The sequence below is a fragment of the Suricata suricatta genome, chromosome 15 (genome assembly GCF_006229205.1).
Source record: "Suricata suricatta isolate VVHF042 chromosome 15, meerkat_22Aug2017_6uvM2_HiC, whole genome shotgun sequence".
NCBI lineage: Eukaryota > Metazoa > Chordata > Mammalia > Carnivora > Herpestidae > Suricata > Suricata suricatta.
Window position 1 is genome coordinate 468384 of NC_043714.1, and position 27331 is coordinate 495714.

At 43.4% G+C, this 27331-nt stretch overlaps 1 protein-coding gene across 1 annotated transcript in view; it reads right to left on the reverse strand.

Annotated features, from left to right (window-relative positions):
• The window catches only part of PRKDC (protein kinase, DNA-activated, catalytic subunit), a 183083-nt gene that overhangs the window by 15184 nt on the left and 140568 nt on the right, over positions 1 to 27331 (reverse strand). Inside the window, exons 68-75 of the mRNA XM_029923172.1 lie at positions 21554 to 21743; positions 17347 to 17521; positions 15832 to 16022; positions 14902 to 15061; positions 13969 to 14129; positions 7819 to 8030; positions 5757 to 5844; positions 5521 to 5664 (exon numbers count right to left, since the gene is read on the reverse strand). Of these exons, the coding sequence (XP_029779032.1) occupies positions 5521 to 5664; positions 5757 to 5844; positions 7819 to 8030; positions 13969 to 14129; positions 14902 to 15061; positions 15832 to 16022; positions 17347 to 17521; positions 21554 to 21743 (1321 nt within the window). The remainder of the gene's footprint in view (positions 1 to 5520; positions 5665 to 5756; positions 5845 to 7818; positions 8031 to 13968; positions 14130 to 14901; positions 15062 to 15831; positions 16023 to 17346; positions 17522 to 21553; positions 21744 to 27331) is intronic.

Here is a 27331-nt window from a genome sequence, read left to right on the forward strand (position 1 = left end):
AAATTCAAGAGACATATCAAACTCCCCTGAGACGTAAACTGAACCGACCTTTGGCACAACATATCATAGTGAAACTGGCAAAATATAAGGATAAAGAAAGAATTCTGAAAGCAGCTAAGGATAAAAGGACCCTAACATACAAAGGGAAACCTATCAGAGTGGTTACAGACATATCTACAGAAACTTGGCAGGCCAGAAAGGAAGGGCAGGAAACCTTCAATGTGACGAACAGGAAAAATATGCAGCCAAGAATCCTTTATCCAGTGAGCCTCTCATTCAAAATAGAAGGAGAGATAAAGATTTTCCCAAATAAACAAAATTAAGAGAATTCATCACCACCAAACCAGCCCTACAAGAAATCCTAAGAGGGACTCCATGAGAGAAACGTAGCAAGGAATACAAGGCACCAGAGACATCAATACACACATGCACTCTACAGAGAACACAATGAAACATTTTGCAATAACAACACTGATTATAAATGGACTGAATGCTCTAATCAAACGACGTAGGGTAGCAGAATGGATAAAAAACCCAAACCCATCTATTTGCTGTCTACAAGAGACTCACTTTAGACCTAAAGACACCTCCAGATTGAAATTAAGGGGATGGAGAAATATCTATCATGTGACTGGACACCAAAAGAAAGGTGGAGTAGTCATATCAGGTAAACAGGACTTTAAAGTAAAGGCAGTAACAAGAGATGATGAAGGACATTATATAATAATTACAGGGTCTCTACATCAGGAAGAGCTAACAATTATAAACATCTATGCGCTGAATTCAGGAGCACCTAAATACATAAAACAACTAATCACAGACAGAAACAATCTTATTGATAAGAATGTGCTAATTGTAGGGGGCTTTAATACTCTACTTACGACAATGGATAAATCTAGCAGACAGAAAATCACTAAAGAAACAGTGGACCTGAATGACACACTGGAACAGATGGAATTAATAGATATATTTAGAACTCTGCATCCTGAAGCTATGGAATTCACTTTCTTCTTGAGTGTGCATGGTATATACTCCAAGACAGGTCATAAAACAGCCCTCCATAAATACAAACGAAGTGAGATCATATGATGCACACATTAGATCACAATGCTATGAAACTTGAAATCAACCACAGGAAAAAGTCTGGCAAGCCTCTGAAAATGTGGAGGTTAAAAGCCACCCTAATGAAGAATGATTGGGTGAAGCAAGCAATTAGAGAGGAAATTAAAAAATATATGGAAACAAATGAAAACGAAAATACAACAATCCAAACTCTCTGGGACACAGCAAAGGCAGTCCTAAGAGGAAAGTATATTGCAATCCAGGTCCATTTCAACAAGCTAGAAAAAGTGCAAACTCAAAATCTAACAGTGCCCCTAAGGAAACTAGAAAGGGAGCAGCAAGAGCACCTCAAACCCAGCAGAAGAAGAGAAATAATACAGATATGGGCAGAAATAAACAATATAGAATCCAAAAAAGCAGTTGAAAAAATCAATGAAACCAAGAGTTGGTTTTTGAAAAAATAAAATTGATAAACCTCTGGCAAGGATCCTCAGAAAGAAAAGAGAGAACACCCAAATAGACAAAATCATGAATGAAAATGGATTTATTTCAACTGATCCCTTAGAAATACAGGCAATCATCAAAGATTACTATGAAAAATCATATGCCAACAAACTGGACAACCTAGAAGAAATGGACAAATTCCTAAATGCACATGCACTGCCAAAATTCAAATGAGAAGAGATAGAAGATCTGAACAGACCCATAACCAGTGAAGAAATTGAATCAGTTGTCAAAAATCTCCCAAGGATGGGGCGCCTGGGTGGCTCAGTGGGTTGAGTGTCCAGCTTCGGTTCCGGTCATAATCTCACAGTTCGTAGGTTCAAGCCCCGCATCAGGCTCTGTGCTGACAGCTAGCTCAGAGCCTGGAGCCTGCTTCAGATTCTGTGTCTCCCTCTCTCTCTGACCCTCCCCTGCTCATGCTATCTATCTCTCAAAAATAAATAAAAAATAAATTTAAAAAAATAAATTAAAAAAAAATCTCCCACCGAATAAAAGCCCAGGGCCAGAGGCATTCCCAGGGGCATTCTCCTAGACATTTAAGGCAGAGTTAACACCCATCCTTCTCAAGTTATTCCAAAAAATAGAAATGGAACGAAGACTTCCAGACTCATTCTATGAAGCAAATATCACCTTGATACCTAAACCAGACAAAGACCCAACAAAAAAAGAGAACAACAGGCAAATATCCTTAGTGAATGCGGATGCAAAAATACTCAACAAGATACTAGCAAATTGAATTCAGCAGCACATAAAAAGAATTATCCATCATGATCAAGTGGCATTCATTCCTGGTTACAGGGCTGGTTCAATATTCGCAAAGCCATCCATGTGATCCATCACATTAACAGAAGAAAAGATAAAAACCATAGGATCCTGTTGATAGATGCAGAAAAAGCATCTGACAAAATACAACATCGTTTCTTAATAAAAAGCCTCGAGAAACTCAGGATAGAAAGAACTTACTTAAACATTATTAAAACCATTTATGAAAAGCCCACAGCCAATATCATCCTCCATGGGGAATAACTGAGAGCTTCCCCCTGAGATCAGGAACACGACATGGTGTCCACTCTCACCACTGCTGTTTAACATAGTGCTGGAAGTCCTAGCATCAGCAATCAGACAACAAAAGGAAATAAGAGGCATCAGAATTGGGAAAGAAGAAGTCAAACTTTCACTTTTCGCAGATGACATGATACTCTACATGGAAACCCGATCGACTCCACTAGAAGTCTTCTAGAACTGATCCATGAATTCAGTAAAGTAGCAGGTACAAAATCAATGTGCAGAAATCGGTTGCATTTTTATACGCCAAAAATGAAGCAACAGAAAGAGAAATTAAGAAATTGATCCCATTCACAATTGCACGAAAAATCATCAAATACCTAGGAATAAACCTAACCAAAGATGTAAAAGACCTGTATGAAAGCTTATGAAAGAAACTGAAGAAGACACCAAGAAATGGAAAAACATTCCATGTTCATGGATCAGAAGAATAAACATTGTGAAAATGTCACTATTACCCAAAGCAATCTACACATTCAATGCAATCCCCATCAAAACTGCACCAGCATTCTTCTCAAAGCTAGAACAAATTATCCTAAAATTCACATGGAACCACAAAAAAACCCGAATAGCCAAAGTTATATTGAAGAAGAAAACCAAAACGGGAGGCATCACAATCCCAGACTTTAGCCTCTACTACAAAGCTGTCATCATCAAGACAGTATGGCATTGGCATAAAAACAGACACATAGACCAATGGAATAGAATAAAGAACCCAGAGCTAGACCCACAAATGTATGGCCAATTAATTTTTGACAAAGCAGGAAAGAGTATCCAGTGGTAAAAAGACAGCTTCTCTAAAGAGGTGGTGCAGGGAGAACTGGACAGCAACATGCAGAAGAATGAAACTAGACCACTTTCTTACACCATACACAAAAATAAACTCAAAATAGATGAAGGACCTGAATGTGAGACAGGAAGCCATCAAAACCCTAGAGGAGAAAGCAGGAAATAGCCTTCTTGACCTCAACCACAGCAATATCCTGCTCGACACATCCCCAAAGGCAAGGGAATCAAGATCAAAAATGAGCTATTGGGACCTCATCAAGATAAAAAGCTTCTGTACCGCAAAGGAAACAATAAAAAAACCTAACAGGTCACTAATGGAATGGGAAAAGATAGTGGCAAATGGCATATTGGATAAAGGGCTAGTATCCAAAATCTACAAGGAACTCACCAAACTCCACACCCAAAAAACAGATAATCCAGTGAAGAAATGGGCAGAAGACATAAACAGACACTTCTCCGAAGAGGACATGCAGATGGCCAATAGGCACAAGAAATGATGCTCAGCGTCACTCAGCATCAGGGAAACACACATCAAAACCACACTGAGATACCACTTCACACCGGTCAGAGTGGCTAAAATTAACAAATCAAGAGACTATAGATGCTGGTGAGGATGTGGAGAAAACGGGCACCCTCCTGCACTGTTGCTGGGAATGTAAACTGGTACAAACACTCTGGAAAACAGTGTGGAGGTTCCTCAAAAAATTATCAGTAGAACTCCCCTATGACCCAGCAATAGCACTGCTGGGGATCTACCGAAGGGATACAGAAGTGCTGATGCATAGGGGCACATGTATCCCAATGTTCATAGCGGCACTTTCAACAATAGCCACATCATGGAAAGAGCCTAAATGTCCATTGGCTGATGAATGGATCAAGAAGATGTGGTATATATATACAATGGAGTATTACACAGCAATGAGAAAGAATGAAATCTGGCCATTTGTAGCAAAGTGGATGGACCTCGAGGGTGTCATGCTAAGCAAAACAAGTCAGGCAGAGAAGGACAGATAAGCTGTCACTTATAAGTCTAACAGGAGAAACCTAACAGGAGACCATTGGAATGGGAAAGCGGGGGAAGAGTTGGGGAGAAGGAGTGAGGCAAATCATGAGAGACTCTTGGATGCTGAGAACAAACTGAGGACTGAGGAGGGAGGGGGGAAGGGGAAGGGGGGTAATACTCACTGAGAGGGGCACTTGTGGGGAAGAGCACTGGGTGTTCTATGGAAACCAACTTGGTAATAAACTATTTAAAAAAAGAATAAATAAATAAATGTAAAAGAATAAAACTTAAATTAAAAAAAGAAGCAGAATCAGTGTGATTAGTGCTAACGGAGGTGCACATAAGGCACGTCCACAGCAGAGGAGGAGGAGTCTCCCACTCTTATCAGGGAAGGAGGTTCAGGGAAGGCTCCGCAGAGGAAATGGTGCATAAGCCAAGTCTCTATGGGCGAGTTCTCCAGGCGGACAAGGGAGAGGAGGCACATCCGTTTAGAGGGGACACAAGCACAGGATTGGCAGTATGAAATCTGGACATTTCAAGGTTCACGTTCCTCTCTGCTGGCTCCAAGGGGCTGTCCCTGACCTGAAGGGCAACGTCAGAAGCAGATCTCATGTGTCCACGTGTGTCCTCAAGCCACAGTTCTTTATATGCTGTGCTTGTCGGACACTCCCTCTGAATTCCGGAACTGGGTCTGTCCCCTCTGTGACGTGCCCTGTGGCACTCAGGAGTATGCCTTGGACAGATGTTCTCTGTGCTCAAAACGGTTATCAACTTCTATAAAATACAAATATTTTCTTGATCCAACATTCAAATCATTGTAAGAATTAAAAATATTAAACTACTTATATCCTTGAAATCTAAAGATCGGAGCATGAAGAAAAGTGCAATAAAAAATACCCTATTTTTTTCTATTGATCCACCTGTCACTATCTGACCTAAATATGTGTATCATGATCTCACAGTAAGTATCATATGTAAAGAAAAGTTTACAAACTCAACAGACATTTTAAAACCAAAATTATTAACAAACCAGCGAATATAAACAATGATCTTCACAACGATTCCATGATCATAAAGGCCTGAATGATCCTCCATACCTGAATGAACCTCCTTCTGAAAGCCCCAAGGCCTGGAGCCTTTGGGTCTCCCAAGGCCGCATACATTCTTTCATACATCTTTTCAATGATTGTTTTATTAACAGGGGTTTTTGCTAGTTCAGCCTTGATATCATCAGTCCAGTCCTGTGCAGAAACAAAAGAGACAGAAATCAAGTTGACTACAAGTAGGTTTTATCCAAATTCTATGTTTTATGAACTGGAAGCTATTATATTACCTTAAAGAGCATTTCAGGATTGGAGAGCTGTTCCAGGGCACTAATAAAATCTTGAATCACTCCTCCTTGATCCAACTTAATTTTAATCCTATAAAACAAATTACCAAGTTTAGGTTATCAAACATCTTCCAAAGATAAAGGCCTACAGTTTTTATATATAACAATCCTTTATATTTATATATAAAATTACAAACACACACACACTCACACACAATTAATAGTTTAGGAAGTTTAAAATTATGTTCAGTATTAGATAAAGCTCACAGTATGTATTCTATCAGGAGGTGAGGTTCTTAGATAAAGTAAAAGCAAATCTCCTTGCAAATGATGGTGACATCTTGATATACCAAATTTGATACGTACAGTTTTTGAAGTTATATTATAAAAGAAAAGGTCACATTCTCAACACACTTTCAAACCTTTCTCTTTTCTTTCTCTTAGAAAAAAGTATCCTGTTGCAGCTGAGTGTGTTGAGAGACCATGCGGGTGGTGGGCGGGTCGCCAGAGGGCAGGGGGGCTGCGCACAGACAGCCCCCCACAAATCATGACAAAGTCTGAGACTTACTCGTCTTCTCAGAAACAGCCACTCTAAGTAATGAAACAAATGAGCTCCTGACAGAAAGCTTCTCACAGAATGTCAGTGAGAACACCACGCACTTCCCGAGGTTTCCCACGCTACATTTATTTGCTAAACTACACTATACTATATATATTTACTATATATATATCCTACTACAAACATAGGTTACCTATATTTCCTATACAGTGGGACACTACTGCTAGTTATAGCAACAGTCTCCACTTATAAATCAAATGGAAAAATGAAAAGGATGACACTTCAGGCAGCCTACTGAATCTTTATTAAGACGACAGGATTCCCAGATAGTTTGAGTTAAAGAATAAGTTCAGTAACTGATTTCAAAAAGTAGCTCATCTAGTCTGTCTCAACCAAAAGTTTACTGTTAGCTATTACTATTATAAGGACAGAATGATTCATGAATGAAATTCTAAGATGAAACGTATTTTATTTTTTTAAGTTTATTTTGAAAGTGTGTGTGTGCATGTACACAGGAGGGGTGGAGAGAGAGAGAGAAGGAGGGTGCCAAGCAGCCTCTGAAATATTGGTGCAGAGCCCAATGCAGGGCTTTAACTCACAAAACATGACATCATGACCTGAGCTGAAATCAAGAGTGGAAGCCTGACTGACTGAGCCACCCAGCACCCTAAACATGAAATTTATTTTAAAAAAGGAAAGGGGCACCTGGGGGGCTCAGTAGGTTAGGTGTCCAACTTTGGCGCAGGTCTTGCTCTCCCAGTTCGTGGGTGTGAGCCCCGCGTCGGGCTCTGGGCTGACAGCTCAGAGCCTGGAGCCTGCTTCGGATTCTGTGTCTCCCTCTCTCTCTGCCCTACCCCACTCATGCTCTATCTCTCTCTCTAAAATAAACAAATATTAAAAAAATTTTTTTTCAAAGGGAAGAAATTTGGGGGCACCTGGCTGGCTCAGCGACCGCATTGTAAGTTTGAGCCCCATGCTGGGCAAGGAGTGTACTTAAACATTAAGAAAGGAAAGCGGGGCGCCCGAGTGGCTCCGTTGGTTAAGCCTCTGACGCCTGACTTCAGCTCAGGTCATGATTCTCTGGGTTCAAGCCCCACATTAGGCTCCGCATTGTCAAAGTGGATTCTCTCTCTTTCCCTCTCTCTCTGCAACCCCACCACCCCCAGCCCCGACTCATTTGTGCTGTCTCTCAAAATAAATAAAGTTAAAAAAAAAAAAAGGAAAGAACAAATAACATATCTGGAGTAGGTACATTCAATAAATAGATTCTAAGGTTTTCTATTCTCCAAGGATGGCTCTAATTAATTCGAAGACAAACATAAGCTTCCATGTGTTTGCATATTTTTCCCCTCCTTTTTTACGTGAGCTCTAGACCCAATGTGCAGCTTGAACTCAAGACTGCAAGATCAAGATTCACCTGCTCCTAACTGAGCCAGCCAGGAGGCCCCCTGTGTCTGGTTTTATCATACACTTTTTAAAATAACCTATAGTATTTGATCAACCCACCTTGCCACAAACTCCTTATTCTTATGACCAGCAGAAGTATCTGTGAAAGAGTAGCTCTCACTACTTATTATAAGTGGGTAGACAATCGCCTGTGGATAGTTATCAGCAATCTCTTCCACAGTGCGCTGGACGGCAACAGCTTGCTCTTTGTCCAGTAAGGCCACCATGTGGCCGATCCAGCCAATGAACTGCCAGCAAGGAATGGAAGAAATCTAAAACACAGAGAGATGCAACTTAATAATGAACGAAATATGTAACAGTTTTATTATGAACGTATTAAGTGTCCATATAAAAAATACATATGTATACAGAGAAGTACAGAACAGGCGCAAGTCTAAAACAGAACATCGTCTCTCCCTCAGTCCTCTCAGTTCTTATTCCACTGTGGCAACCACTCAATTTTGGGGGGGACGTTTTGCATGCAATACACCCATATTCTTCATTTACAAGAATGAAATCGGACTAGATGTGGTCTGACAGACAGATTTACCCCGTTCCTTTCAACCACTACAGAGCGTTCCATTTTACCTAACTACCGCTGCATAATCTGTGTTTAGGATATTTTCCAAGTTTTCCCATTCATGATGATGATATAACGGACATCCCTCCATGTTTATCACTTGTGCTATGTGTGCCCACTGGATCAATTCCTACAAGTAAAATTACTGTGTGAACATTAAGAATTGTAAAAAACAGTGCTAGATTTCCCTCCAAAAAGATTTTTCAAATTTTCATTTTTAAAAAATGTAACGAAAACTCTTATAACTCAATACCAAGAAACCGAATGATCTGATTTAAAAATGGGCAGCACAGCTCAGAAAACACAGACTCTCCCCTTCAGGTCAGAAACATGACAGGGATGTCCACTCTCACCACTGTTGTTCAACATAGTGCTAGATGTCCTAGCTTCTGCAACTGCACAACAAAAAGAAATAAAAAGCATACAAATTGGCAAGAAAGAAGTCAAACTTTCATTCTTTGCAGATGACATGATACTCTAGGTGGACAACTGGAAAGACTCTACCAAAAAACTAAAACGAATCCATGAATTCAGCAAGTCACAGGATATAAAATCAATGTACAGAAATCAGTTGCATTTCTACACACCAATAATGAAGCAGCAGAAAGAGAAATCAACCAATTGATCCCATTAGATTGCACCAAAAACCATAAGATACCTAGGAATAAACCTACACAAAAGGGTAAAAGATCTGTATGCTGAAAACTATAGAAAGCTTATCAAAGAAATTGAGTAAGACACAGAGAAATGGAAAAGTATTCCATGCTCATGGATTGGAAGAAAAAATATTGTTAAAATGTCAATACTACCCAAAGCATTCTATACATTCAGTGCAGTCCCTATCAAAATAACACCAGTATTCTTCACAGAGCTGGAACAAACAATCCTAAAAGTTGTATGGAGCCAGAAAAGACCCATAATAGCCAAAGTAACATTGAAAAAGCAAAGCAAAGTGGGAGGCATCACAATTCCAGACCTTAAGCTATACTGCAAAGCTGTAAACATCAAGACAGTATGATACTAGCACAAAAACAGACATTGGTCAATGGGACAGACCAGAGAACACAGAAATGGATCCACAAACGAATGGCCAACTAATCTACAAAGCAGGAAAGAGTATCCAATGGAAAAAAGACAGTCTCTTCAGCAGATGGTGCTGGGAAAACGGGACAGTGACATACAGAAGAATGAACCTGGACCACGTTTTTATACTATACACAAAATAAATTCAAAATGGATTAAAGACCTAAATATGAGACAGGAAACCATCAAATCCTAGAGGAGAACACAGGCAGCAACCTTTTTGACTTTGGCTACAGCAACTTCTTACTAGATGTCTCCATGTGCAAGGGAAACAAAAGCAAAAATGAACCACTAGGACCTCATCAAGATAAAAAGCTATGGAACAGCAAAGGAAACAATCAACAAAACGAAAAGGCATGAAATGGGAGAAGATATTTGCAAATGACATACTGGATAAAGGGTCAGTATCCAAAATCTATATAGAACTTATCAAACTTAACCCCCCCAAAAAAATCCAGTGAAGAAATGGGCAAAAGACATGAATAGACACTTTTCCAAAGAAGACATCCAGATGGCCAACAGACACATGAAAAGATGCTCAACATCACTCATCACCAGAGAAACAGAACTAAAAACCACAACGAGATTCCACCTCACACCTATGAGAATGGTTAAAATTAACAACTCAGGAAACGACAGATATTGGCCAGGATGTGGAGAAAGGGGAACTCTTTTGCACCGTTGGTGGGACTGCAAACTGCACCTGTTCTACAAAACAATACAGAGATTCCTCAAAAAATTAAAAATAGAACTACCCTAAGACCCAGCAATTGCACTAGTAGGTATTTTTCCAAAGGATACAAAAATGCTGATTCAAAGGGGTACATGCACCCCAATGTTTATAGCACCACTATCAACAATGGTCAAAGTATGGGAAGAGCCCAAGTGTCCACTGATGGATGGATGGGTGATGAAGATGCGGTACATGCATTTAGCGGGTTATTACTTTTACTCAGCGAAGAATGAAATCTTACCATTTGCAACAACAAAGATGGACTTAGTGGGTACAAAGCTAAGTGAAATAAGTCAGACAAAGAAAGATTTTACTTACATGATTTTTACTTATATGTGGAATTTAAAAAACAACACAAATGAACAAACAAAAAACAGAAACAGACTCATAAATACAGAGAACAAAGTCTTGCCAGAGGGAGAGGTGTGGCATGATGAGCAAAATCTCTGACTAGGATTTTATAAAATGAGATTCCCAGCCCCGCACGGCGCATCCTAGACGTGTGCCCCTCACAGACCCGAGTCTGAGGACAGGGCAGCCCAGGTGGTCAAGGGCCAGGCTGCAGTGACCTAGGAGCAGGAGAGCCTCTCTCTAGAGCGGGCAGAGCTGTTGCCCCCAAGGGCTCTTTAGGTTCAAATTAAGATGATCACCACTGCGGTTTGCTACACCAATGCCTCTAAGTGGGGCCGATCCTTAGGTTTCCAGGGATCGTGGGACGTGTTGGCTAAGGAGTTACCAGGCGGAAGGCGGGTGAACTGGCATCCCACTGTACATCCCACAGTGTGGAGACTGCAAACTCTGTCTAAGCCCTACGACAAATCTCTGCCAGAAGACGAGTTACTCCAGGCAAAGGACTAATGCCAGGTGGTACGAGCAGAACTACTTGCAAAGGAAAAACAATTTTACATTACATGGGAACCAGCAAGTTTTCTGAAAATACAGTTGTGGCTGATACTCCGTTGCTAAAATTGATCCTTTAACTCCTTTGGGAAACGTCTGCCTTCTGAGTTGTGGCATTTCAGCTGGCCGGGGAGCTGCTGCGGACACCGCCGACGTGGAGCTGGGCTCTACTTGGGCCACCTCTGGAGTCGGAGGACTTGGCCTGGAGTTACCATAGGCTGAAAGGGGCTGATGCCTCCCGCAAGTAGTATGGTGTCAATAAAGATAAACTCACAAGGGCCGCGGGGTCCAGAGCCTCTGAGTGTGTAAGCCCCGGGACTTCAGGAAACCATCCAGGGAGGGGGACAGAACTATTGCTTTGAGAGAACTGGTGACGCGAGAGTCAGGCGGGCAGTGCTGGAGGCGTCAGCGTGGCCGCCGCAGCGGCTGCTTCGGGTGAAGAAACCGTCCCTCACCATGCCAGCGGGGACAAGGCCACACGTGGAAAGGCACTGCCTTTGGAGGACAGAAGGGTGTGGAAAGTGTCCCAAAGTTGTTGTCCGAATATATGTCCAGAAAGATAAAAGTTGATGAATTTGTGACTCATAATTTGTGTTCTGAGTGAATTAACAAAGCCTTTGAAATGATGAATGCAGAAAAAAGCATTCAAACTATTGTAAACCTTTAATATTTTATTTCTGTAATGTTTACTTATTTTTGAGATGAAGACATAGCATCGTGGGGGAGGGGCAGAGAGAGGGAGGCACGGAATCCGAAGCAGCTCCAGGTCCTGAGCTGGCAGCGCGGAGCCCGACGGGGGCGCAGACTCACCGACTGCGAGACCCCGGCTGGAGCCGAAGTCGGCCGCTTCACTGACTGAGCCGCCCAGGCGCCCCAGACGGCTGTAAAGCTTTAAATTCAACAGAGAAAATACGTCCATCCTTGTACCTAAGTCTGCTGGTCCGGCTGGAACAGCCTGACGAGGAGGAAGAAGCTCTTCCAAGTTTAGTCTCTTCCAGAGTGACTGGCTCTAGGGAACACTATTTTGTACACAATTCGTAAATCTCTAATCATGGACAAAGCTAATATAGTCATGAATTTGATTTCTGAACTCTCCTTCACAAAAATAATTGCTAGCTCGTTAAGGAATACTCTAAATTCTAACATAATAAAAGCAATTTCTGCATATGTGAAAAAAATGAGTAAGCCATGGGAATGTAAAGTAGAGCCTGGGGAATCCAGCCCAGCAGATCATGCTGTAATAACACCGTGGAGGGACATACGGGAAGTACACTTATCGTGACAAGCAAGCGCTGAGTCATGACAGACTTGCTGAATCAGTTGCTGTATGCCTGAAGCTAATGTGACATTGTTATGTCAACTATACTTTAATTAAAAAAAAATGTATCAGACTACTTTCCAAAATCCTTTCTAACACCGAAGATAGTTTTTTTAATCTACTGTCAATGTGAGAGATGAAAAATATCTGATTTTAATTTTCACGTTTCATTACGAGCAAGGGGACACGGTCTGTATTTTCCTTATACATATTTCCTCTGACCCTTTTCTACTGGCTGATTTATTTGGTAGAGGTAGACGTCAGCTCTGTCTCTAATGTGTGTTGCAAACTTTTTCTCCTAGTTTTTTTTTTAACTTTGTATATTTTTATTTTCCGTTTCCCCCCCTGGAAAGAAGTGTTGATTACTTTCCTTTGTAGCTTCTGGTTTTTGTCCGTTCACTCTACGGCCATTTTCAAAACTTGCTCATGCCCCCCGCCCCCGCCCTTTTTAGTGTGCTGGCTTCAGGATGAAGTCGGATGCGCCGGGAATGCGGGAACGAGTGAACCTGGGGAGCGCCCACCTCTCCGGCCAGATGAGAAGAGCGAAGCGCGTGGGGGTAGGAGGCGCCAGCCCGGGGGCGCAGGGAGCGCTGACGCCCAGCTCCGGCCCAGGCGCCGCACCCCCGCTGAACGTGGCACTCTTTCCTCACACGCTCTCAAGGCTGTTTGTATCATACACAAATAGCATTCTGGGATGACTAAACCCAAAACTTATTTAATGATTTCTTCATCTGTCTTTAAGGCACGCGCGCGCGCGCGCACACACACACACACACACACACACACACACACTATTTCTGAAGTTACTTTCATCTCCTTTTTCGGATCTACTGAGAAAATCCTACTCTCCCACATCCACGAGGGTCAGAGGTGTAGAATGAAGCCCTGCCAGGCACGGAGTCTCCATAGCTCAGAAACCAGCACTGCTTAAACATACACTCTGGAAAGCCAACCCTTCTTAACTATTACCAACTCAAAGCCTGGCCCTATTTTCCAGTTAAACATCTACAGAAATCACTCAGGAGTCTTTCAGATGGCGCATACGGCAGGAAGGCGGCAGAGGACGCGGTCCTGTGGGGGAGGCCTGCATGGGACACACAAATGGTGAGCAGACCATGCGGGGGAGGGCCCACACACCCTGGCTGTTCGCCGCCTCCTGGAGGCCTCGGGTCCCCGTGAACGTGGCGCTGCCGGCAGGCGCACGGTCCCCGGGGTGGGTGCCAGCTGAAATGTGCTCCCTCTCCCCGAGGTGAGTAATAAACAGAGCAGAAGGCACCAACAGACATTCTAGACTCCAGCTGACTCGTTGTGGGCAGCAAACTGTTACGGAAAATTCCCGCCTCTGCCCAAACATAACTCCCCCTCTTCCCGGGGTCCTGGTTCAGACACAGTGTTCTTACCAACACCTACAGAGGAAGACTGGCAAATGTGAACACTCTTTTATACTGCTCTTTACAACTTTAAATTATTTAAGTTCTTGGAATGTAGCAAAAGTCAGTGCTGGTTAGGAAAAGGAGTAACATGTGCACCACACCTCCTAGCGTGTTTAAACAGAACATCCTGGAAAGTTGTCTTTGCCGGAATTCAAACACTAACCTCTTTGGTTATTAGGCTCAGGGTCTCCTCGGGGTACAGCTCTATAATCTGCAGCAGCCTGGGGAATTTCAGCCTGGCTTCGTTGGAATGCAGTTTTAAAGCTTTCAACATCTTGTCCACCACAAGGGCTGGGTACGTCTGCAGTTCTACCGACTCGGTAACTACCAAGGACGGCAGAGAAGAAACAACAGTCCATAGACCCACGGATACAGAGGTCAATTACAAACGTTAACACGTGACTCTGTTTCCCTTCTTGGTTTATATCTGGTACTATGTCAGTGTTCCCTGTGTAACAGGTACTTTAGATCAACCAACAGCAGACGCAGTTCTGGGCCGTGTGTACAAGCGTCCACCTTGAAGCTGACTCTTCTGTTAGCTCATGCATTCTGCACGGAGCGGTTTGCTTCCTGGGCTGGCTGGGAACTGACGGGAGCTGCTTGTTACTGAATTTATTTCAGGAGCAAGAGGGAGGCCACACAGCCCATGTTCCCGAAGCTACGAGCCAAATGCAGAAATATAAACCAAACAAATGGAAAGACAAATGATAGCTAGGCTATTCATATGCGGGTTGTGTTGTCTGGGGACGTCACTGCCTCTTAAAAGACAAGACTTTGGGGTACCCGAGAGGCTCAATTTAGTGCCCAACTTTGGTTCAGGCCACGATCTGGAGGCCTGCAGGTGTGAGCCCCACATCAGGCTTTCTGCTGTTGGCACAGAAGCCCCTTCAGAACCTCTGTCCCCTGTTTCTCTGCGCCTCCTCCACTCACATGCATGCTCTCTCTCTCAAAAATAAATCAACATTAAAAAAAGGCAAGACTTTTCTCAGAATAACTGTCACTTAAAAACAAACTGGAAACCTAAAGTATCCACAGAAGTCTTAAGACTGGATAACAAAGTATGACAGACCATGTGGTCTCTCCTTCTATGACTCACCCGACACTCTCTCCTCCTCCCTGCGGAGCTGCTGGTCACAGAAGTCTGCCAGTGTCATGTAAGCATCTGTCACGCTGGAGACAGGCCCCTGGCCCTCCTCGGCGGTCCGGACGGCCTCGGAGAGGTGATGGAACGCTCTCTGGTACAGACCTGCGATCACCTGGAATTCACAGAGGCCTCAGAAAACCTGGGAGTGTATCGGAAGTTTCTCGAGGAATTCGACTTTCTCCTTGTGATGATACAGAAAGATTACTTGTGATTTGTGAGTCATGAGGTAACACGGAAAGCTGGTTAAATGGAAAAAGAAGTCTGTCTGCCCTGATTGTGAAATAGTGAGTGATTCCAGTGCGGTCCTCAGTACTTTTAGAAACCAGATGGCCCACGAGTCACGCAGAAGTGGCACCAAAGATCACTGGGGTCACACAGCCGTCAGGAACCAAAGGAGAATGGGAGTGGGTGCTCTCGGCTCGCCGGCCTGCACAGATACTGCTAACACTGGAGGAAGAAGGCAAGTCTATGACTGAAGCGGGGGGAAAGGCCGCTGACTATGGAAATGCAAAGTCACCTAAGAAAAGCTAAGCAAAGCAGACGCTACATAAAAAAGGCAGAAAAGGCTAGTCTGCCCCACACGCTAGCGGGATGTCTGAACGGCGACTGGTGGTGAAACTTCACGAACAAAATCCATGGAAGCACTGTTCACGTCAGTGTGACCCAAATTTCTCACTTTTAATGCTAAAACAGTCTGCACTGTTCATAGAAAGAGGAAACACACGGAGTACGTCAGTTTCCCACAGAAGAAACCTGGTGGCACAACTATCACATACATTTTCAAAACACAAGCAATCGTCATTCTTGTTCTTCCATGGGCCAGAAGGGTGCGCGTCACAGACATGCAACACACAAACACAACGCTCTTCCTGGGTTCCTTACCTTTTCTGTATCCTCTGAACCAGATCCTGAAAGGTCCAAGATTCTTCTAGCCTTGCTTTCCTCAATTTGGGCAAGGCAGGCTGGTTCGCTGCTGAGAGCATCAGCTATGATTCGGTAAGTCGTACCCAAGAGAATGTTCTGGTCATGGAAAGCCAGAGCATTTTTGCTTAAGTAACTGGATACGCTCTCACCTGTTGGATCAGAACACAGACACGTGATTTTCTCAGAAATAAATGAATGCCATAAATTAAAGAAGATATTCATAGTGTATAAAAGTTGTTTCCTATTAAGAAAGATACGTTTTCAAAGTATAAAAAACTTGACTTAAAACATTGGTTAGGGAATTTCTTGAATTCACATTAATAAAAAATGTTCTGTATCAAAGCCTAGAGGCTAAGCAGTTAAACAGAGAATGAACTTTTGTTCAAGCACCATCATTCTGTACTTTGTCAAAGCACTGAATTCTCTTATAAAGAAAATGGCTCTTTTCGATGCAATCTGTGCAGATATATTAACAGCCCAGAGCACATTTTTAAGTTGACCCTGTGACCTGCAGCCGACAGAACAACAGATGTCCGACTGTGCGGTTCCGGGGAAGGAACTTACCAGCCCTGGTCAAGCTTGCAGCTCGTCCAGGTGTGACAAGGGACACAAACAAAAAAGAAAGGGCTGTCGCCTGGCGAGTCCCGTCAGTGACACCGCCATGTTCATCCAGCCCTGAAAGTTCTCTGCCAGATCTCCCTCAGATACACGATCTCAGCTGCTGGCCCTGTCATCACGCGAGGCTGGTGCGAACCGCGCCCACTAGGACACTGGAACCGCGGTGTGTGAGAACTGACGTCTTCTTAGCGTCAGCAGACTCCTCCTCCTCTCCCTTACCTGCCCCCAGAAAACCCTAAAAATATGTAAGCAACCATAAGGGTGATGTTCCACTCCTGATCACTATGGAGTCCTGCTTTCTCCTGTTTGCATTCTGACTGAGACGAGACTCTGATACAACGGCCTGTCCTACTGAGGAGTCCGACTGGGATGTGAGCCTAAGCGCTGTCACTGCAGGAACAGTGCCGCGCGCCCTTGGACACAGGGCAGCAGGGCCGGGGAACCGGACCCAGAACGCTCACAGAGAAAATCTTTCTCCCTCAGCCGTAAAGGCCATGCCATTATAAAAAGAGCAGAGAAAGGAAAAGGCATTTCCTGTTCAACTTTTTACAAGGCAATTCTTGTAAGTAAATGAGGTTTTCAAAATAATTAAACTATTAGATTCATAATTTGCATAGGTATTAAAGAAAAAAAATTTAATTTCAACTTTATTTGATCGATAAAGAAATAAAATCTCCAAGTACCATACTCAATAGCATTATTAGGATACAAAGTACCTTGGCTCCAAATATTTAGTAAAAATTATCACAAGACTGACTTTCCAAATAGAAGATGAGGCAGCAAGAGTTTTAGCAGACACAGAGGCGTCACACAAGTGAGCGCGGCTGCGGGTCAGGTAGGAGAGCAGCCCCGTACCCAGCAGGGAGACGGTTTTCAGCGCCGTGCGGATCTGCTCGGGGCAGCTCTGGGCCCGGCTCCGGCTGTGGCTCAGCCGGCAGTAGCTCTGCACCCATGCCACCTGCCAGTCGTCTCTCGTTTTGGACTCTCTGTGCAGCTGCTTCAGTAGTTTCATGGCAAGTGAGAAACTGTGCTACAGAAGAGAGAACGAGACAAGATGACGTACAGGTGGTAACTTAGAAATAAAGTTATTTGACAGAAGTGTTTAACTGGCCTGCTTTCCTTTCTGTGTGACACAGCTCACCTTGGAGGAGCGAATCCCTCCACCACTTAAACTATGTAGATGTGTTTTTATTTATCACGGGGATAGATTCACACTTAAGGTGTACTATTCCATGTCTTTCAGTCTATTCACAAAGTTGGGCAACCGTCACCACCGTCTAGTTCCAGAACATCGGATCAACCCCGAAACCCTGTGTCCACGAGCATTTGCTCCCTCCCCATTGCTCCTAGCCACGGCCAAACCCTGACCTACTTTCTGTCTCTATGGATTTACCTATTCTGGGCATTTCAGGTCAGTGGTCTCAGTGGTGATTTTTAGCTGTCTTCTTTCACCTAGCATAGATTTTTCCGCATTCATCCGTGTTACGGGGTGCATCAGTACTCTATTCATTCACATGGCTGAATGAATGTAACACATTTTATTTATCTATTCATCTACTGATAGATCCCTGGGCAGTTTACACCTATGGCTGTCTTGAATACACTGTAAACACGTGCCTACAGACGTGTGTGGACACCCTTTCCCTGGGTCACATGGTGACTCTAACTTCCCAAGGAACCGCCAGCTGTTCTCCACAGCAGCTGCCCCGTTTTACGCTCCTATCACCAGCGCACGAGGGCTCCGATTTCTCCACCCCTCCCCAACACCTGTTACTGTCTCCGTGACTACAGTGCTGTGGGGTGGGGTCCTGTGCGGTCTTCCTCCCCCGTCTTGAACTTCTGCTGGGTTCAAGGGCAGCTCTTGTTCTCTCGCTAGACGGTGACCACAGGGGGAGGGGACAGTAGGTCTCACCCAGACACTGCTGGGGACAGTTCCTCACCACCAAGTCCCTAACCTCAAATCACCCCACCATGACCACAAACCCACTGTATTCACCAAATTCCTGTTACGTTTGCTTCATAACCTTTAAGACTGCTGGTAACATTGCCAGCCTTCTTTCTGCTTCCACTTCCTTCCATATGCAATCCAGCCAGCCGTCATTTTCTTGGCAAGATCATCACTGTCCGTGCGTGATACCAGCTGGCACGACCACACTCTGGGGGCACCGAGGGCGTGCCTCGTCTGCTCCTCCACACTTAGAGATGCACTAGAGACCTCACGAGCCAGGCTCTCTGCGCCCCGACAGTCCCTCCGGGGCTCTCCGGCCCCTCCCCACAGCCTGGCAGCCCACCGCTCTCTCGCTGTCCCCAGCGCTCCTCAGCTGGACATCTGCAGAGGGCCTCCCTGCTGGCTCTCCCACCTCTGCCCGAGTCCCGGCCCCACAAACGCCACAAGGAATCTGCGCACCAGCGATGTCCTTGCTCCCCCTACCACTGGGCTTCAACATCCTCAGTCCCCTCCATCCCCAAAACCAAACTCCTCCCCGAACCCACTGGCTCCTCTGCATCATGGCTTCCACAGGAGCAGCCTGTGCTCGCTGGCCCTGTATCTCCACCTCCATCTGTTTTCCACCCATATGATCTGACTTCTATTCTCGGGAAATGATTCTCACCAACGTCAACACAAGCCTCCCCTCAATGCGAGGGCACCTTGCTCTCTGCACGCCTTAGCTCTTCTGAGAAATGGGCACTGATGATTTCTGCCCTTTCCTGTGGGCTCAGCCCCTCGGGGTCACCCTCTAATGTCACCATTTGGTTTCAGCTTCTGTGTGGGTACCACAAAAGTGTGTGTTTTGGCAACTGGTCTTGGTCACTTTGCCACTCCAGACAATCCACACGCAGATCATTCAGGCCTCTAGCACAAGCCTAGTTCTTTTTGTCTAGAACGTGAGAGTTCTTATGTACATATGTACAAACTGTCTTGCGTGAATCACAACTTGCTTGTCTTAAATGCCTCACAAATTCAGTATGGCTTGAAATGAATGCACCACCTGCCGCACAGAATGGTCCTCCTCCTGCATCCCATCCACCGAGCTCCACAGGCAGAAGCCTGGAGTCATCTTCCTCCTCCGGAACAGAACCAGTCACACTGTCTCATCCACGCTTGCTCCTTTTTCTGGGAGGAGAGCCTACAGTGGCTGCCCGTATCAGTTACATGGATTAATACAGAAGCTGGGCAACCCGTTGCCCTTCCTCCAGATTTTCTCCTCGCTACGGTCAGAATAGTGTTTTAAAACTCCACATCTGCTCAACTCGACTCCAGGGCGTCCTGCACAAAGAAGCACAGCCACTAAGTAGGGGCCAAAGTCCAACCAAAACCGACGGCCCTGAGCCATTTCTGGGTCTTGTATGTTATTCCCTCCACCTGTTTCACCTTCCAATTCCAATTCCAACTCGGACAGGACTTCCTTCTCCAGAAAGCGTTCTCTGTCTCCACAAGGCTGGGTCAGGTGACCTGCCCATGCCCTTCAGTATTATTGTATTATAACTGCTTGTCTGTGGTCTATATTTTATTCAGCCTGGTATCTTGAGCATCTTTGAAATGAAAAAAGGCAAAACTCAAATTTCAGTTCTGCTACTTGTGAAGAGTTTCAAAGAGTATGGGCAGGTAAACTGAAATGCACTGAAGGATTTATGTAATCTTCAGACTAGAACTATTTTTCTCTTACTGGTATTGATATCTGCCTCTCTTTAGCCCTTATTTTATGTGAATACATTGTTGAAAAATCCCTAAGAAAAGCCAGCGTGCAGTATCTTCTAGGCTGTCAGCTCTCCTAATAATTCTTACATAGTTGTCACTAATGCATTTGCAGCTCATTCCCTCCCCCTCTCTCATCGGAACCCCCCCCACCCCGTGTGGAGAAGCCTGCGCAGTGGCAGGGAGCTCGCGCTGTCTCTCCATCCGGCCCAAGCACCCGAACTTCTGCCGAGAAGCGCGTGCGCTCCTCGTTAGCCGTGTGCCTCAGAGGATGGTCCCAGCCGAAGCAGGGCTAATGAAAAGAATCCTCCTTTTTTCCGCAAGAAATAGAAACTGTTTCTAATTCCAAGAAGATGTAGTGTGGAGCAAGGGAGATACAAACATCCACGGCCATTTCCAACTACCAAGGGTGAGCCTGGGCTGCCAGGGGGACGCACCACGTAAGGATCTGAGGGCAGGGGCGCCTGGGGGCTCAGTCAGCTAAGGACTCAACTCTCGATTTCAGCTCTGGTCGGATCTCAGTCTGTGGGACTGAGCCTTGCGTTGGACTCTGGGCCGACAGTGCAGAGCCTGCTTGGGATTAGTTCTCTCCTCTCTCTCTGCTCCTTCCCCACTCATGTACACTCTCAACTTCTCTCTCTCTCTCTCTCTCTCTCTCAAAAATAAACTTTAAAACAAAGGACTCTGAGGACAAAATCAGTCTAATGATTAACAAGTACACAATAAACGTTAGAACCTTCTGGACAATTTTACATGTTTCTTCAAGTTTACTTTCTTTTATTTATTTATTAAAAAAATTTTTTTAATGTTTTTTATTTATTTTTGAGAGACAGAGAGAGACCATATGAGCAGGGGAGGGTCAGAGAGAGAGGGAGATACAGAATCCAAAGCAGGCTCCAGGCTCTGAGCTGTCAGCACAGAGTCCGACGTGGGGCTCGAACCACGAACCACGAGATCTGACCTGAGCCGAAGCCAGAAGCCTGACGCTTAACTGACTGAGCCATCCAGGCGCCCCAAGTTTATTTTCTTTTAAAGATAACGAGAATACTAACTACTCAATTATCTTTGAGCTTCAGATTTTAAGGAAAAGTTAAGTTTAAAAACCAGCTAATTTAAGAACCAGAGGGACGCCTGGGTGGCTCAGTCGGTTAAGCGTCCAACTTTGGCTCAAGTCATAATCTCACAGTTCGTGGGTTCGAGCCCCGTGTTGCGTTCTGTGCTGACAGCTCAGAGCCTCGAGCCTACTTCGGATTCTGTGTCTCCCTCTCCTGCCCCTTCCCTGTTCGTGCTCTGTCTCTGTCTCAAAAATAAATAAACTATAAAAAAAAAAAAAAGAAATAGAGGACTACAAATATGAGTACTCACCTGCTTTCTTGCACTTTCTACCATCTTCATTTTCATAGAAAACACACAGTTCTTAATCAGAGAGCTGACGTCTTCTCCCTGCGCCTGCGTGTCCATCCTGTCACCGGGATCTCCGTCACCATCCGTGGGCATACTGTGATCATCCGACGGAAGAATAAGTTTCTCCTCGATTTTGCTGAGAAAGAAACAACTAAAAAAAAAAAAAGAAAAAAGTGAGAGTTGATGCTGCAGGAATTCTATAGTAGGAAGTATTTGCTCATGTTTAGGCTGTAAACGCACACTCCAGGCACCAGACTTAATATCCGTTTTTAATTAGCCAACTCTTTAAAGGGCACTTTGGCAGCTGGCGTCTGGTGCCCACACGCCCACCACGCTCTCTCCGTGCACGGGCGGCGCGGCCTCTGTCGGGCCCGAAACCGTTTCTCTTTTCCTATCTCCCAACTCAAGATCCCACCTCAAAGGGGAAAAGTGTAGAGCAGCAAACGGGGTGTGATCATAGGGAATATGAAAAGATAATGCTATATTGCTACAAAATGACTTTTATTTGTATTGTAATTTACTTATCTCACTCTGATCCAGTGATTTCATTTTCATTATTTTCATGTCAGTAAACACTGACAAAGGCCCTTAACATATAAAACCCATCCCTGCTCAAGACTGGTAGGGTCCCCTCCCTAAGGGAAACAAGAGAAAACAAACAAAAACTTCAAGGCAACCTGACTATACACGAACATGACAACTTCCCTCACGACTTTGTAACATGTGCCCACTTAATCAGACTACATGTTTGGCATTACCCTAGATGGGAGACACAGAAGTAAAACATTTATAAAAAACTATGCCATGCGGCATTCCGGGCGCAGTTCTTCGGGTACGGACCCTGCTGAGCGGGGCCGGCAGGAATAAAGTGGCTTCCTGGGAAGAAAAGGCTTGGGGTCACGACTCTGTGTGCGAGAGTCCTGCTGTGATATCAATTAAGTTTTTGTTCATCTAGTGACCAATATCAATTTTCTTTTTAATGGTTATGTATTTGTGGGAGAGAGAGAAAGAGAGACGGAGCACAAGTGGGGGAGGGGCAGAGAGAGAGAAGACACAGAATCTGAAGCAGCTCCAGGCGCCGAGCTGTCAGCGCGGAGCCGAAGGCAACACTTGGACTCAAGAACCGTGAGACCATGACCTGAGCCAGAGTTCGCTGTCTAACCGACTGAGCTGCCTAGGTGCTCCGAATTTCAATTTTCTTAGAAACACTGTGGCCAGATACACTAGCATGTCCCACACACCTCTCTCTTGTTTTGTTGTTATTTCCAAGGTATGAGCCTCCAGTCATCCATCTGCACCTGCATTCCTGGCCCCCTACCCAACATACAAGGGTCCCCGCTTCCCCAAGAGAGGCTGTTTTTTCTTTTAATTTTCTTTTAACTTAAAAAACTTTTTTTAAATTTATTTTTGAGAGAGAGAGACAGGGAGACATAATGCAAGTGGGGGAGGGTCAGAGAGAGAGGGAGACACAGAATCTGAAGCAGGCTCCAGGCTCTGAGCTGATGTGGGGCTCAAATTTGTGACCTGCAAGATCACCTGAGCCGGAGTCAGATGCCTGAGCCACCCAGGGGCCCCAGCTGCTACTGTTTTTTAAGCTTCACTGTCTTTAGTTGAAAGAATAAACAAGCAAAAGTTGTATAAGTACTTGATAAATATTTGAGGAACTAATGAATGAACGAAACACGAATGCTACACTACCAGTAGAAGCGAAGTGCCGTGGGCTTTCAGAAATGGAGGGCACGGTGGGGGCAGAAAGGAGAAGAGGGTAGTTTCACAAAGTGAGATGGACTTTTTTGTGGACTTTGAAAAAAACATTCAATTTCAGGTAATCGAGGAGGTAAGGAAGTTCCGACAGAAGAAGCAGATTTTAAAAAGGCCGAGAAGTGCTTTACTGTATGACATGTTCTTGTAACAGACTGGGGGTGACGGAGCCAAGAAGAGAACCATCTTTCCAAAAATAACAGAGTTCCCCGTCTTACGTGGCAGTATCAACATCTGACAGCCCGACTTTCTGCTGATGAGTGCGACTCGGTACAATGCCTCGCTAACCACCTGCGCTCTCTAAGAGTAAATATACGACCTGGCAGACGGTATGTGCAGGGAAGTCAGAGCTGGGAGAAGGTCCTGCCCTTTGGAGGAGGTTCTGGTTTTCTCTCTCTTTTTCCAGTTTTGCCTTGACAGTAACCATGGCTGCTAAGGGTACAGTAGTCTGAGTGAGTAAGATTCTGACAGGAACCCTGCTGGGTTGTGCCCAGAGAGATCTAGAAGGGATCCCAGACAGGCCGAAGGCTGCAGTGGGAACCCTCTAATTCCGTATATGAAGCCACACAAGTTTCAGCCTCCTCGTGAAGTGCGCACGTGCAAGACTGACGAGAGAGTGCAGGGAAGACTCCAGAGCACTCAACTGAGATGCGACTCAAGAAGGCAAGACAGCGTCCGCTGTCCGTATCTAACCGGGCTGACTGCTCGCTGAAGCAGTAACTCCTGAGAAGTATAAAAGAGATTAGAGTACACACAAGATAATATTAACGACTTCTAAGATCCAAACTTAGTTGATATACAAAGAACCAGGAAAATGTATCCATTCTCAGTGAAAAAGACGGTCAACAGATGTCAACGCTGAGACGACCCATGTGCTGGAATGGTCACGCAGCTATTTTAATGAGGCTCCAAGCGAGCAAAACAAAAACATGAATAATGAAAAGGCAACTATCTCAGTAGAAAGTATAAAAAAAGACAAATGTAAATTTTACAACCAAAAAATCCACTAACTAAAAAAACATTCACCATACTGACGTAAAGAGGAAATAAGACAATAGAGGAAAATTACTGACTTTGAAAACAGTTTAATAGAAATTATTTAATCTGAAGAATAAAGAGAAAAAGATTGAATAAAAAATGAACAGAGCTTCAAGGACATCTGGGACAATGTCAAAAAGTTTAATAAATGTGTGATGGGTAACCTCCCTCCAAAGACTGAAAAATTAGGGGAAAACTATTTGAACCAAAAAGTCCCCAAATTTACTGACATAAATGTACAGATTTGAGTGGCTCAGTGAACCTTAAGCTCAAAGTAACCTACATCTAAACATACCATATTCAGACTGTTGATAACTGGTGATAATGAACAAAAATCCTGAAACCAGTCAAAAAGTATGACAGATGATACACCGGGGAACAATAATTTGAATAATCATGACTTTCTCTTCAGAAACATGGAGGCCAAATGATATTGCTGAGGAGGAAGGATGATCCATCCAGAATTCCGTATTCACAGGAATCAAAACACAGTGAAATAAAGGTATCTTCAGATAGAGGAAAACAATATAGGAAAATAATAAAGCTATAATGAATGACAGTAAAGATAGGAGATCTATGAACCATTAGGAAAAGAATTCAGAATACTTTGATAGAAATTTAGTGAAGTACAAGAACACAGACAACTAAACAAAATTAGGAAAACAAATGTATGAATAATATAAGAAGTTCAACAACAGCAAAAACTAGAAACCATAAAACAAAATAAAAAACCAGTAATCCTAGAGCCAAAGAATCCTATGACTGAATCAAAGAATTCAATAGAAGTCTTCAAAAGCAGACTCATCTGTGCAGAAGAAACAATCAGTGAAATCACCCAGTGAGAAGACAAAAAATAAATGAATGAATGAATAAAAATTATAAAATAAAATAAATAAATAACAGAATGAGTGAAGACAGTCTATGGACTTTTGAGGCAGCATAAACGAAACAATATACCCACTATGGGAATCCTAGGAGGAAAGGGACATAAAGTATGTTTAAAACAATAATGGCTGAAAACTTCTCAAACCTGGGCAGAGAAATGGATTTCCAATCAATGAGGCCCAAAGGATCCTAAATAAGTTGAATCCAAACCAGGCTACACAAGACACATTATAACTGAATTGTCAAAAGTCAAAGATAAAGACTTTTGAAAGCAACAAGAAAAAAACTGACACATCACACACAAGGTAACCTCTAAGACTAGAAGCAGAGTTCTCAAAAGAAACTTTTCAGGCCAGAAGTGAACGGGATGGTATATTCAAAATAGTGAAAGAAAAAACTGTCAGGTGCCTGGGTGGCTCAGTTGGTTAAGTGTCCAACTTCCACTCAGGTCATAATCTCATGGTTTGTGGGTTCGAGCCCTGTGTTGGGCTCTGTGCTGACAGCTCAGAGCCTGGAGCCTGCTTCGGATTCCGTGTCTCCCTCTCTCTCTGTTCTACCATGCTTGCTACCCTGCTTGCGTTCTGTCTCTCTCAGAAATAAATAAATAAATATATATATATATATATATATGTATGTGTATATATATATTTGTAAATATATATATATATATATATATATGTAAAAGAAAAGCAAAGAAACAAAAACTGTCAACCAAGAATATTATACCTGGCAAAACTGTCCTTCAGAAATAAAGGAGAAATAAAGACTTTCCTGAACAAGCAAAAGTCAAGGGAGTTCATCACCACTAGACTTGGCTTATAAGAAATGCTGAAGGGAGTTTTTCAAGCAGAAATGAGCCACTGCTAATTAATATAAGAACACAGGAAGTTAGTGCAAAACTCACTAGTAATGGTAAATATGTAGCCCAAGTCAGTTTCTCTCATATAGGAATGATGGTGCATAACTCACTTATAGTGCTAGTTTAAAAGTTAAAAAACAAATATATTAAAAATTACCTTGACTACAATAATCTGCTACTATATACATAATATATAAATTGTAACATCCACAACCTAATATGTGAGGGATATGGGGAAGTAAAAGCATAAAGTTTAAAAATGCTATTGCAGTAAAGTTGCTATCACTTTATACTGAGGTATTATATTTTATGTAAGCCTCAGGGAAACCACAAAGGAAAGGCCTTAGTAAGTACCTAAAAGATTATGATAAAGTCACAGTATATCCATACAGTCATCAAATCACAAAAGACAGAGAAGGAACAATACGTCTACAAATCTGCCAGAGAACAAAATGGCAAAAATAAGTCCTTACCTATCAATAATTACTTTAAATGTAAACGGATAAAATTCTCCCATCAAAAGAATGGATGAATGGATAAAAACTTTAAAAATTCAAAATCTACTAAGAGATTTACATTAGCTTTAAAGACAATCCTGACCGAGGATGGCTAACATTAACAACTCAGGCAACAACAGATGTCAGCGAGAGTGCAGAGAAAGAGGACCCCTTCTGCACTGCTGGCAGGAGTGCAAACTGGTGCAGCCGCTGTGGAACAGAGCATGGAGGTTTCCTCAAAAAATTAAAAACTACCCCACGACCCAGCAATTGCATGTACTAGGTATTTATCCAAAGGATACAAAAATGCTGATTCAAAGGGGAACATGCACTCCAATATTCATAGCAGCTCTATCAATAATGGTGAAATTATGGAAAAAGCCCAAATATCTATTGACTGATAAATGGATAAAGAAAATATGCTGTGTGTATGTGTGTGTGTGTGTGTGTGTGTGTGTGTGTGCATTAATCACTTGGCAATCAGAAAGAATGAAATCTTGTCATTTGTAACTACATGAATGAAACTAGAGGGTATTATGCTAAGTGAAATTAGTCAGAGAAAGACAAATATCATATGACTTCACTTATGAGGAATGTAAGATACAAAACAGATGAACGTAAGGGAAGAAAAGCAGAAAATAATATAAAAACAGGGAGGGGGATAAAATATAGGAGATTCTTAAATATAGAGAACAGATA